A 14,128-nucleotide genomic window follows, 5' to 3' on the forward strand; every position below is an offset into this window, starting at 1 on the left:
GCAGTGAGGCAGGAGTGGGTGGGGGGGTGGGGGGAGAGCACCCTCATAGAAGGAAGGTAAGGGGGGATGGGATGGGGGTTTGCAGGGGGAAACCGGGAAAGGGGTAACATTTGAAATGTAAATGAAATATCCAATTTTTTAAAAAAAGAAAAATAATCTTTCTGGGTGGAAAATGGACATGCTTTAATTTCTTTATTTTGTGTCACTGGCCATTTAATACGCATCTTGAACCTCTCTGGGTATGTCATGATTTGCTATGAAATGTAAACTCCCGAAGGCACAGATGTCTGCTTCATTTACTTTTTAGAACACCCAGAAGAAGGGCCACAAACAAATAGCTTTCTAATCCGTTTACATGCTGTTATTGTTGAATGGAATATAAACTACACCCCTATTCAGAAGAAGGACTGTGCTGCTTTAGGTTCTGCAAGACCAGAAACATTTTTGTGAAACCATCATTGAATGTCCTTCTATGCAGTACATATAGATAAATATGTTTCCTTTAATTCTAAAAGCATAACACTAGATAATTTTCTAAAAGAAAAACCTGACTCATGTAAAAAACCAATCCCCCAAAACATATAGAAAAAAATTAAAGTCATCTTTAATTTCCATCTACGAAACTAATTATTTCCAACATCTCTGTATTTGCCTGTGTGATTCATTTAAAGATTTTGCTAATGGTACTAGCCAAATGACTTTTAAGACTTTCAAAGTTTCTTTTTGTCTGTAAGTAGTGATGCTATGCTGTTTCCAAGTAAGAATTATTGTCTTGCTGTTTTTCAATGGTGTTAAGTGTAAGGAAAAGACTTGCTAGAAGTTGCTAGTGGCTTACCGTTTCAAAGGCAGGCCATGGTGACTATGAGGGAAACTTTGATCCGTTTGTCCCAGGGCACTTCTTCTCACAGAACCAGGTGAACTACCTCTGACTGTCTCCCCAGGATTATGTCACCCACCAAGGCAACTTTCTGTTTCATTCGCTGATGTCAAGAAACAAAACACCACCCTTGACGTGACTCGGTTTTGGAAAATAGAGACTGGCATTATACCCCACGGCTTTGATGTGCTCGGTAGTTCCTGTAAGGATTTGCCTTTCTTTTGTTTTGATTGACAAGACCTTCCCTATATATTTGAGTAATCAGGCAGCCTGATAACAGACAGGACAGGCACCCAGTGCAAACTTTCTCTACTCATTGCAACTTTTGACAGCCTGGGGTACAAGTGTCAGCTCTCCAAGAAGAGCTGACTCCAGCAAGATCAGGTAAGTGTCTCCATCTCTCATTCCTTCCTCCTGAGGAGAAGCCCATGGAGTCCATACGACAACATACCATACCTGTAGAAACTGTGAGAGCAGCTTTGGAAATGTAGCTCCTCTTGAGAGGCACTGACCTGGGACATTCTACACACATGACATTCATGTGTGTTCCGTGCAGTGGACAACCATGAAGGACCCATTGTGCGCTACTAACCAGAGAGGACAGACGTCATAGGAGGTTGTGATGGGTTTTGCACTGTTTGTTTTTAAATGGAGTCACAGCTGGAGACTTTGCCCAGCACAGGGCAGAGGTAATCTATGGGGAGTAGAGAACATTTTATGAGTGACTACCACACCAGGTACCAGGTTTTACAATGACTCCTGTGTGGTAGGTTGGGTTAGCAACAACACACCCAGGACACACCATCATTAGTACTTATCTGCTTCCCGCATTCATTCCCTATCCATGATACTTAAAATGCACACACGTGCTAAGCTTTAATGTGACCCATGCATACCCTGGACCTGGTAAAGAGAAGGTATGTGTATCTGTGTATTATTTTAGGCTCTACATTTCTTTTGGTGTTCCTCTTATTTTTCATTGGGATAAATTCCTTTTATGATAAATCAGCTCCAGGAGCTCACCAAGGAAATCCTGAGACTGCTTTGAGGGTAGGGTGTCTAGAGAGAACTACTGACTATCTACTGGAGCTAGTTAGGGAGACGTTGTTGAAGTTGGATGATTCCCGGGCTCATTTTTTATCCTGTAGTGCTAAGAGCAAGGCCTTACACACTGTGGGCAGTACCACCATGAGCAGTCGGGTACGTTCATCTTTGCTTCTTTCCCTCCCTGGGAATAGCATGAAGCTGGTATACCTTGTCCTTGGTGCGGTGACCCTTCTTCTTCTGGGCAGCCCTGACTCTGTCCTCAGCAGCTCCAGTGGGAACCTGCACACTTTTGTGGGCTGTGCTGTGAGGGAATTCACTTTCATGGCCAAGAAGCCAGGCTGCCGGGGACTTCGGATCACCACAGATGCTTGCTGGGGCCGCTGCGAGACCTGGGAGGTGAGTAGGCCAACGTGGGTGGCAGTGTCCTCAAGGACAGCTCCTTGATTTTAAGCTCACAGTTTCATGATGGAGGGGAAGCTGGCACGTCTGCCCTGCCCTCTGGGCTTTAAAAAGCCAGTCGCACAATTATTTGGCTTCTTCTGTATGGTCTGAAAACCATGACGCTCCCTTCCAGAGGGCTGTTGAGGTTGGTAATGTAATCCATGGTTCTGCGTGTTTGGGAGCCATCTCTAGGAGGTCAGGTGCTACTATTTACCCATTGTAAAGATCACAGGGAAGGCGTCAAGAGGCAGTGCCTTCGAAGTAGGAGGGAGTCAGTGTAAAGTTGGAAATAAATTCTTGGTCCAAACCTGTGACCACATCTCCTTCCTGTATTTTCTCAGCTGTGAGGCAGTCAGGCAGTTACCCAGAAGAACCCGGAAGCTGCACGCTGAGGGAGGCCTAGACCCAGGCTCTGCCACAACTCTTTCCCCTTTGTCCCACTCCAGTCCCTTTATACTCAGCCTGTGTGGCCTTTCACTTAGAAATCTCAAAGCTGTCTTAACCAGAAAGTGTTCATGATGTTTGGTTGAGCTGACTCTTGTTGAAAATGGTGACTTCTCATGACCTGGGCTTCAAAGATGCCAGATTTAGCAAAATTAAAGCCAACCCTCCCCCCATCAAATCAACCAACCAACCAACCAACCAACCAACCAACCAACTCAAAACCCCATTTAGTTACCTTCTATCACCGACCCCACAATCTGAAGTGAAGTAAAATTAAAAAAAATATATAGTTAGGAAACTCAGATAAATATTGAATTTCAGATCAATAACACAAGTATTGGATTTTAGATCAATAACCCAAATTTTTTTTGGCCTAAGCCCACCCCAAATATTGCATGAGACAGATTTATAAAATTAAAGAAATTGAAATACAAAGTTAATTAAGTACCCAATTTTTCTAGAATCCTAGAATCCTCAGGATTCCAGAATAAGAAGACAGAATGGAGAGAGACTGAGCTCTTCCTCCCGGTCCTCATAGAAGGAAAAGTCACTATTTTTATAATGTTGAGGCAAGGATTTCCTATTGAGGTGGCCTGCCTGTCATCTATAGGTGTGCACATGTATATATATATGTGTGTGTGTGTGCCTATGCATATATGCACTTATGCATGTATATGTATGCATCATCTCTTTATGTACTGTGTGCATTATTTATATGTATATATGTATAGATATATAAAATATATGCCAGTGTATGCATCTAAGCATGTGCCTATGTATAGATACATGTATCATCTATCTGATTTCTCTACTTAACATTTTTTTTGCTCATAACAAAGAGACTGTTCTCTGAAAGATTATTGTTATTAATTCATTATTACATCCTTATAACTGCGCTCATAAGAGCCATTGACTTTGTGTATTGAACTCTGACCTTTTGCTAGGGCCTGTGCATTGCACACATCACGTTATCCAGCTCCATGACAATGCTAGCAAAGGTGGCTTGCTTTATAGACGAGGGAGGGAACCAAGGCTTGGAAGCCCTAAGAGCTTCCTGGGTCTCCAGCAGCGGTGCAGCAGGCGGGGACAGTGGGGCTGACTGTAGGCCCTGGGTCTCACACCACTGATCTCTGTACTTTCTTTAACAGAATCATCTTTGAAGGCAAGGTTTATAAAAGGCGAAGGGAGAAAGTGAACTAACCCTCCAGCCATTAGAGCAGAATATTCAGGAAGCTCCCTGGCTCTGCTGACTTTTGTGGATTCACTTGCAAGTAGTTATTGCAATGGGCGCCTGCCTGGCCGGGCACTGGAGAACATTGCGCCTGGTCTCCACATCAGGCGCAATGACACGCAAAAAAGTACAATACAGGAGATGGCATGTGGAACGGACAAACACAGCCAAACAACCCCTAAAGCAAAACCAAACAGGAAGGGGGGAAGGGAGCGCCAGGGCTTCAAGTGGGTTGAAGGGATTTAAAATAGGAGCAGAAAAGGCTGCTCTGGATCAGGTGAGATTTGAACAACATCCTAAGAGCTTGGTGACGGAGTGTGTGCATGTGTACGTGCATGTGTGTTGTGTCCGTACGTGCATGTGTGTTTTATTCTAGGCAGAGAGACAGTAGATGCAAAGTCCCCCCAGTTCCTGTTCTGAAGAAGCACAGAGACCACTGTGACTGGAGGCTGGAGACCGTGTTAGCCAGGCCAGGGCCACAGCCTACAAGTCAGAAATAAGAGTCCCGGGAGAAGAATCCTAATGTGTGTGATGTTTTACCCTCAGTGAGATGGAAAATTACCGGGGCTTTGAGCCGAGGTGGGCCATGGCTGACTTGTATTTTAAAAGGCTCACTCATCGTGTAAACATTCTGTAGGGGCAATGGTAGGAGAAGGGAGTTATTCGTTTGCTAAATATTTACCAAGTGCATCCTGTGCTCGGTGGACTTTCGTGGAAGTTCAGGACCTGGTAGTGAGCTAAGCAACTTCCTGCTTCCGTTTATTCGTAGTGGGAGGAGTCAGTTCATAAGTAAACAGCCAGTGATGGCTGGCCTGGAGAACGGGAAGCAGATGCTGTATTCTAATGTTTTTCCTGTTTTCTACCCGTGGGGATAGAAACCCATCCTGGAGCCTCCCTACATCGAAGCCTATCATCGAGTGTGTACCTACAACGAGACCAGACAGGTGACGGTGAAGCTGCCTAGCTGTGCTCCTGGAGTCGATCCCTTCTATACCTACCCAATGGCTGTCCGATGTGACTGCGGGCCGTGTTCTACCGCCACCACCGAGTGCGAGACCCTCTGAAGCCAGCGTCGTCACAGCTGGTGGCCCAAGCCTCACACATCCACTGGCCCCAGAAATATATCTGCTTTACCCCCTGCATTCAACTTGGGCCAGCCCAAGTTACCTGCCTTCCTCTACCTAGCTTAGGCACAAGGTCCAGCTGCAGCACGCTTATGTTGAAAATGTAAAACAACATTGGCCCTTCCCCAGAATAATCTCTCTGGTTCATACGGTCTGCAGATTTGGTTTTCTTCGCTTGACTTTTGGAACGTGAATTGTGTATTGTAACTCTCCCCCAGGTTCTGTTGATACTGTGCTGTTTATTTGAAGGAGTTGGATGTCATTAAGGAAAGCCTTTAAATCCCCACATTCTGCCACTGAGCTCGGACTGGATTTATGATTAAAGGGCATCGGATGATCAAAACCAAAGTGCTTCCTTCCCTGCTCACAGGATGCCCATCAGGGAGTGTTCATACAGAGAGCACCCATTTCCCTTTGAACCCAGTGATTACCTAAACTAGAGGCAAGGACAGCCCAGCCTGTAGGAAAAGGTGTTTGGATGTGGCTGATTCATCTCCCAAGCAAAATTCTCTAAGTTCCCTCAAGACCCTTATGGAAGTGTCTGCTTATCAATTAAAAACAACAACAACAACAACAACAACAACAACCCTCACAAAGTACAATTAGGAGCTATCATTTAGGTTTACAAACACCAGAGACTAAATTTCTGGTTGAGTGTCCCTCCACAGCCACAGTGAGGTAACCAGTTACAAATGCCCTTTCCTGTTTAGTGTATTTTAAATCTAAATGGTGATTTATTAGACTCAGAATCCAGAGTGTTTGCAGCAGTAAGATGGAGGGGGGGCGTGTGCCCATCTGGCGCTCGATTGCTTTGTCTGAAGTCTTACAGCAACTGATCCTGTGACCTTCTTTTTAAACTTCAATTTTACGCAACCGTTTTTTAGTTTTGGCGTTTGGGGGTGGGGTGGGGTTGAATTTACCTTTGCTCTTTTTTATTTACCAGGAGCATCTGTACGATGTCAATAAAGTGTGGTACCTGTCATCAGAATTCTCGCAAATTTTCAGAAAATTCTTTTTTAGTTTGCTTGGTATGACAATAAAGGAAAGCACTTGGAACGTTGAGCTTCTTTTGACTGAAGCATTAATTTGGGACTCATATTTAGTGAGGGACACAGATGACTCAGGGTAGCACGAGTCCCAGGGGTCCTGTCATCTGTAGCCCTGTCAGAGCCAAGTTGGGAGCTCCGAGTGCTCCTTGAAGCAGGAGTTAGTGAGTCCGTGAAGATCCACAGAGCACAGGCTGAGACTGTGCTCAAGCCCTAGGTGCTGAGGTTAATGTCTGAGGACAAAGGACTTGAACAAAAGCCACACATAGCAGATGCCTTGGGAGGAGAGGAAGATGTTGAGAAACTGTGGTCTCTGCTAGGAATGGGTGCTGGTCACAGATGACTCAGGGATCCCTTCCATTCCAAGGGCCTCCCTCTGGGTGTTCTGAAGGGCAGGCAGTCCTCTTGCCACACAGGAAGGGTGGACATAGCATTAGTAACAACCCTGTCAGGAAATAAGTGACACATTTGACTAGAGTTAACTAAACCAACAAGGAGTGCTGACACACTGGTGTTTGGAAGGGGTGGCCAACCTTAGGGTATTGTGCGTGATAAAGTTAGGATCACACACGGAAAGGGTGTGATCCTCAAATACCAAGGGAAGCACAGAAGAGGAGTGGGTGCCCAGCACGAGCTGTGGCTTTTAGGAGGATGCGGCAGCCCTTCCACAAACAGAATGGGAAGTGTGGGGAATATTCCAGCCTGCGCGCTTTCTGTCCCCTTGAATCAAACAGGAATCATGGGAAAGCAGACTGAGGGGACCTAGCCCTCCATTTATGGCCCTCCAAAAATGCTGGTCTTCTAGGAAGCAGGTTGAGACAGGGTAAAGAACAGATCTAAGGAATCATTTGATATGCAAATTGTGTCTTTAGGTATTCAGAGCTTCCATTTATCAGTGACTGCATTATATGTGTGTTCTTTTGTGACTGGGTTACCTCATTTAGGATGGTATTTTCCAGATCCAACCACTTGCCTAAGAATTTCATGAACTCATTGTTTTTAATTGCTGAGTTGTATTCCATTGTGTAAATATACCACGTTTTCTGTATCCATTCCTCCACTGAGGGACATCTGGGTTCTTTCCAGCTTCCGGCATTGTAGGGAAGCACCAGGACAGAGAAGAAGGAAGGGGTTGATTGAAGAACGGGCGGAGGGACGAGGGCGTATGGGACTTATGGGGAGGGGGAAACAGGGAAAGGGAAAATCATTTGGGATGAAAACGAAGACTATAGAAAATAAAAATAAATAAATAAATACAATTTAAAAAAGAACAGATCTAAGGGTAACGGGACAGGCCACATGACTATGTTTGGGGCAGGCAGTAATGACGGTTGTCAGGACAATGTGCAGGCCTGTATGAGGCTGGCTCACGCTTCCCCGATGGGAACGGCTATGGGATTCACACAGAAAGGCTTGTGCTCATCACTAATACCTTATCCATACTGTTAGAGAGATGAAGGCAGGAGGGTGGTAGCTCCCAGGTCTGTGGCCTTAGTTAATTATAAACTATGGATGAAGGCCTTTGGGCACGGTGTGGAAGTTGCATTTGAAGAGGCAAAGCTGAAAACCAGGTCTATGATGTAACTAGGAGAGCAGTTACAACACTTAAAAGGCTGCTTCTGCCACCATGGCGAGTCATGTGTTCTTACTCACGGTCCTATTAAGAAGGACAGAGACACAGACACCTAGAATGGCAACAATCAGCTGAATGCTCTTGAGGGGCTTCTGCAGAGGGCCGTGCTGGACCCCTCTTTGCCAGAGGAGAGTAGATTTCCCTAGCCGGGAGGCCACATGGAGAACCTGAGGAGGGTGCTACTTTGTTATACTGTCTTCTCAACTAGTGGCTGTTATTCCTATATTTTAATGCTCCCGCCTCTGCCTCCTAAGGGCTGGGGTTTTAGGTGGTGCCTTTACACCCATTTCTGTGAAGCTGGATATTGAACCCAGGGCCTTGTGCCAACTATGTAAGTACTTTATCAAATGGGCGCTGTGCCAGTTCCCACAAACTCATATATTCTAGACCAGTGGTTCTCAACCTGTGGCTCACGACCCTATAAGGGGTCTAATGGTCCTTTCACAGGGGTCACCTGAGACAATTGGAAAATACAGATATTTACATTATGATTCATAACAGTAGCAAATTTACAGTTATAAAGTAGCAACAAAAATAATTTTATATCTGGGGGGGGGGTCACCACAACATGCATTAAAGGGTCACAGCATTAGGAACATTGAGACCCTCTTTTCTGGATGATAATTAGGGAAGGATTTTCTCTGGTGGGGAGGAATGAAGGTCTGTACTGAAGGAACTACTGGATAATTAAACCAGAGGAATGGGTAGAAGGTACTTGGCAGTGGGTATGGACTGGGAAGAGAGGCATGAATATACTCATATGGGAGAATATTCATGGTGTATAAGTGTGGTAAGAACATTGGGATCTTGTCCCTACCGGTATGGTATTGGGATGGCTCCTGCGAGCTTGGGGGAAATCATGGCTTCTATCAATGAAGAGAAGACACTTTAACTACCCTGACAGAGTACTGAGGCCCCCAAAACAAGCCTGCATAGGACAGGGTTATTCCATAGGACAGAGGAACTACCAGCTGTCTGTGCTCACCTGAGAAGGTTGGAAGACACCCTCTTTCCAGGGGAGGCTGCACTGGAACTGGGCTTCTAGGTGTGAGTAGAGGTGACAGGGCTCTTCAAGGGCCGGGCTGTGACATGTAGCTTTATCAGAGGCAGGGAGGACATTACTCTTAAGGTAGACAACAGAACCACAATGGTGAGAGTGGCCTGTGATCTGTAGTGTGTGGTATCACCTAATAGACAGTGGAGTTGCAAGTCTACGGGATTAAAAAATTGCAATAAATGAATATTATAATCAGGAAAGTTACTAAGGAAAAGGAAACTATCTGCTAGGATTCATGATAGTGTTTTTCCCTCTCTCCGTTCCACAGCCTTCTTTCTATAAATACTTATTAAAATTTTGTACAAAGCACTGTTTTTGGAAATGAAGATGGAAATATTGGTACTAGTTATACAACTAGTTATACAACTTCACATTTATGAATTCTCATGTGTGTTTGCTCACACATGGCTGGGATTTCAAAAGGGCTACCATGTTCTCTTTGTGTGTTGTTTGTTTCATTAATTTATTTATTTGCTTACTTTATATCCTGATCACAGCCCCTCCCTTTTTTCCTCCCAGTTCTACCCTCCCACTCCCCTTTTCCCATTTCCCCTTTCCCTTTTCCTTAGAGAAGGTGATCTTCCCCCTACACACACACACACACACACACACACACACACACTGGGTACCAACCCACCCTGGCACATAAAGTCTAAGCTCATCCACTTCCACCGAGGCCCAACAAGGCAGCCCAGCTAGTTTGTAACTGTCGGTTCTGGGGATTGAACTGAGGTCTTCATGATGGCTTGGCTGACTTACTGACTGAACCCACTCCTCTGTTTTACTTCATTACTCTGTGTCAACCACACCACTAAGTATTATTAGTGTCATTTTTTTTGTTTGTTTTTTTTGTTTTTTCGAGACACAGTTTCTCTGTGTAGCCCTGGCTGACCTGGAACTCACTCTGTAGACCAAGCGGGCCTCGAACTCAGAGATCCGCCTGCCTCTGCCTCCCAAGTACTGGGATTAAAGGCATGCACCACCACCGCCTGGCTATTAGTGTCATTTTACTAATGCCATTTTATGGGTGATGAAGCCCAAAAGCCAACACAGGCCCCATCACTTGCCCATGCCAACACAACTAATAAGCCACACATGTTTGTCTTCTCTGACGCAGATCAACCATTTCTAGTAAGGCATGATATGATGTCTTTTGGGAAAGTTTCTCCCAAGTCATTCCTGCTTGGAGCAATCTGAGCTGATGGATGTTAGACTGGTTATTAGCATCTTCTGTCTCTCTTGGAGGTTGGTCCGTCCTTTGGAGATTGGAGTGTTTGCCTGATTTCCTGTTTAACCTTAGGAAATGGATGTTTTCTGTAGCACAGATCCTATATTACGAGAGAAGTGTCTGAGGGAGAAATGAGTGCCACAGCAGAAGAGAAAAGAAACCAGAGGTGAGGGTTATGGCTTTGCATTGGTGTCCTAGGTGATGTGAAAATGGATGCCGGGGATGGTGCCCCAGGGACTCCAGACCAACTCTGCACAAAGGGTTGCTCAGCAATTCTTTATTCTGAAGTACATTTATTTTGTAGTTAATGGAAGGTAAGCAGTAGGGAGAACATAAATCTCCTTCCTTCCCTTCCCCACTCTCTCTCCTTGAGATAGACTCTCATGTAGCCCAGGATGGCCTCCCTGTATAGTGTGAATGATGATCTTGAACTCAGGAGGACTAAAAGTTTGAGGCTAGCTTGGGCTATATGGTTAGACCCTATCTAAATAAACCATAAGTAAACAAAAAAATGAAATAATATGCTCCAATCTTTCTTGGTTCTCTACTTCAGAATTTTAAGCAAACTATTAAAAAACATTTTAATCTAACAAATTATTCAACTTTTTTTTCTAAAAAATTATACTTACTTTTTCCTTATGCATGGTTACATACAAATGTGTACATACCACACATGGGTATATATGTATGTGTATGTGTGTTTCAGTGCTATGGAGTGTGTGTGTGTATCTGTGTCAGGGAGTATGTGCACAAGTCAGAAGATAACTCAAGAGTGTTAGTTCTCTCTGTCTACTTGTGGGTCCTAGGGATTGAACTCAAGTCATCAGGTTTTGTGGCAAGCATCCCTACCTGCTGAGGCATCTCTCTGACCCTGTTGAGATTTTCTCATAATGGAAAATCTGTTGGAACAAATCTGCTCCTCATTGACGTGATGGATCCTCAGGTATTTCCACTACAGTCATCTTCCTTACTGGAGTGGTATGTTGGGCAGTCAGGAGGGCTCCCTGACTGATTGCTGTGATCCTGGAGTGTCTACAGGGGTCGCTAAAGCAGGTGACATCTAGCAAGGGGCTAGGGAAGGAACAAGGGAAAGAACAAGGGAGTGGAGGCACTGCGCCTTAACTGGCAGTGTAAGGAAGACACTTCCCCAGTGTGAGGATTCAGAGAGTTAGCCCAAGCTCCTTCTAAGCCATCATCATCAGAGATAAAACAAGCCTTCCATGAACTTGCTGGCTTAGTGCTCCCTCACCATGGAAGAGAAGTGGGCATGATGCCCATTCCTAGCCAAGCATCTGGGAGAGGAAAAAAATCTGTCTTGAATTAACAGGAAGATTGATATTCTTGAGGTGGATGTGATCATTGTCTTTTAGTGATGTTGAAGACTGGATTACAACCAAGGAATTAAAGTAAAGCCACAAATACAAATCGCAACTGTTTGAGAGAACATGAAGCCCCTGAAAGCATTATGTGGCATGCTCCAAAGTGATCATCATTGTTAGGAAATCCACTTGTAGAACCAAGCACTTGAAGTAGGCCTTGCCTCTGTTGATAGGCGTGGTCTTCCCACCTGAGGCCCATGTGTGCTCTTTTGGCTTTGCTGCCTCTGTGTGGAGATGGGAGCCATCAAAGGCAGGTGACTCCAGCTTTCAGGTTTCTGCAGCTTCCATTTCCTTTTGTAACATGGTCATCATGATTGAAATATGTGATGGTGGCTTGGGGTGAGGGGACTTAAGACATCTGGTATAAAAAAAAACACGTTGGGAATGTTTTAGGAAGATATTTTTGCTTGTCGGACCTGCCTGAGCAAGTGAAGTGAAAATGAAGCCTCTCTCCTCACACGCATTAACAGCTCTAAATGGGAGAGAAAGTCTAATAGAATCTGCCTGCAAACTTCAGCATTACAAGACCAGAGCCAGCTTCAGAGCAGAGCCAAGGGGCTAATGTTCCGCAGATTCGATCTGTCATTTTTAAGGGTGTAAGCTTCGAACCAGGGGAGGAGAGAGAGGTAAGTGGGCTTAGACCAAGGGTTTCTCCTTCAGTGTTTGGTTGTTACCGCAGAACCATTTTTATGTCAGTGAAGACAGGCTTGCAGAAAGCCTGGTCTGGGATTTTATTTTACTGTTCTGGAAATAAGACTAGAACTCACCAAGCAAGGGGCCAGCGAGAGGGCTTAGTTGGTAAAGTGCCTGCTGTACAAGTGTAAGGACCAGCGTTCAGATCCCCAGCACCCATGTAAAAGGCCAATTGTGCTCCTGCAATCCCAGTGCTGGGAGGCACACCCAGTCCATCAGACTGGCCTATAATCTATGTGGGGAATTCTTTTTTTTTTTTCATTAATGATTGATGTGGGATCACTAGCTCAATGAGAGTGGTCCCACTCCTGGGCTGGAGGTTCTGGGATGTGTGAGAAAACAGGCTGAGCAGGAAATCAGTAAGCAGCAACCCTCCGCAGCTCCTGCTACAGTCTAGACTCCAGGTTCTGCTTGAGCTCCTGCCCTGGCTTCCCTTGATGACAGACTAGAAACTCTAAGCCCTTTCCTTTCCCCAAACTGCTTTTGGTCAGTGTTTTATCAAAGCAACAGAGAAACAAAGTAGGACACTTAAAAATGCCAGAACGACTTCCAGAATAGAATATTTTAGATTTAGCAGATTTCTCAAACCAGATGCTGCTTTTCTGCCTGATTCCAAAATATGATGTTCTTTTACTGTAGCTGGTAGCACATGATGAAAAGAAAATATACTGATGGCCCTTTATTCAACCAGCAAATGAACAATTTAAATATTGACCTAAGGAGTACCTTCAACAGCGTCCGAGAGGCCATCTTCACTCATGGCTTCCTCATCATTCCGCTCTGTGTTTGGATATAAAGACTGGTAATGAACCTGGATGTCTCACAGACTAATTTGTCCTCATGTTTAACGCGAGTCTGAATCACTTGGGGTCTTGTTAAAATCCAAGTTCTGGTTCAGTTGGTCTGGATTGGGCCCCACGATGCTGCAGTCTGGACTAGCTACCAGGTGGTGCTGATGCTGCCAATTCAAGGATCACATTTTGAGCTGTAAGGAGTTGGACGACTTCCCATCATAGAAAGATACCTTTGGAAGGCAATTTGTGCGAGTGGCAGATGGAAATCCCTGATGATCCAACAAATGAGAGCGGGGTTAAAAAAAAGACCATTTAATGACACAACAGTCAAAAATGTGATACAAATGACAATAAAAGTAAAAGTGATGTTAAAGTACATGAAATAACGTTCCATTAATAGCCATTATGTAAGAGACTTTAGCAACCCCAGCCTATGAGTGAGTTGGCTGGAAGTCCCTTGACTCTGTGCGTCTTACATGGGGTGGGGGACAGCTCTTGTTGCAGTTGGGCAGCACCCCGGTATATACTATATGTGCCTGCTGTTTATTTGGAGCAAAGGCAATTCCACCAGGTGAATTCATCAACATTTTTTTTTTTTGAGGAGAAAATACTCTGATGTTCAAACATGACAGGCAAGGGTAATTTTAGACGCATATCTATTAACTGCCCAAGACATATCACTGTATTCAGTAAATGTTTCTGTTTTCCCTCCAAAGCTCTAACAAACTCAAAACACTGCCTTGTGGAGGCCGCCGAGAGACTGGGTCTGCTAGTCAAGGATCCTTCTCTTCACAGTGCAGCAGATATCACATCCTCTGTGACACTAATTGTGCCTGTTCAGCAGAGATAACTCATAGGTTGAAACCTTGGGGTTCATTGCTGAAGACCCAACAATGTTATGGCTTTAGTGTTACGAATGTTGTAGGCCACCACTTGGCTTCTACAAAAGGGTAGAACATGCTTGTAACATACATGCATCAAAGCAACCCTTGTCAACGCTGTAGCTCCTTAGGAGTAAAATGGAGATGGCAACCAAGATGCAGTGTGCAGCTTTTATTCTGATTCTTGGAATGGGGCTTCAAGGCCAAGGGCTACTGTTGAACTTACATCCCATCCTTTCACACATGAGCCAGA

At 44.8% G+C, this 14,128-nt stretch overlaps 1 protein-coding gene across 1 annotated transcript; it reads left to right on the plus strand.

The window, feature by feature from the left end:
- Window positions 1-2,116: 2,116 nt before the first annotated feature.
- Window positions 2,117-5,104, plus strand: Gphb5 (glycoprotein hormone subunit beta 5). Its single transcript, XM_052184791.1, has 2 exons — window positions 2,117-2,320; window positions 4,916-5,104. Exons 1-2 carry the CDS (start codon window positions 2,117-2,119, stop codon window positions 5,102-5,104), a joined length of 393 nt encoding a protein of 130 aa, XP_052040751.1.
- Window positions 5,105-14,128: the final 9,024 nt, after the last annotated feature.

Source organism: Apodemus sylvaticus, chromosome 6, assembly GCF_947179515.1.
Source record: "Apodemus sylvaticus chromosome 6, mApoSyl1.1, whole genome shotgun sequence".
Lineage (NCBI taxonomy): Eukaryota > Metazoa > Chordata > Mammalia > Rodentia > Muridae > Apodemus > Apodemus sylvaticus.

Bases quoted from the DNA above. Each gene is read 5' to 3' on its own strand.
- Gphb5 (XM_052184791.1), top strand. From the start codon at position 2,117: ATGAAGCTGGTATACCTTGTCCTTGGTGCGGTGACCCTTCTTCTTCTG. The intron at 2,321-4,915 runs GTGAGTAGGCCA...CCGTGGGGATAG, and splicing joins GCCGCTGCGAGACCTGGGAG to AAACCCATCCTGGAGCCTCC.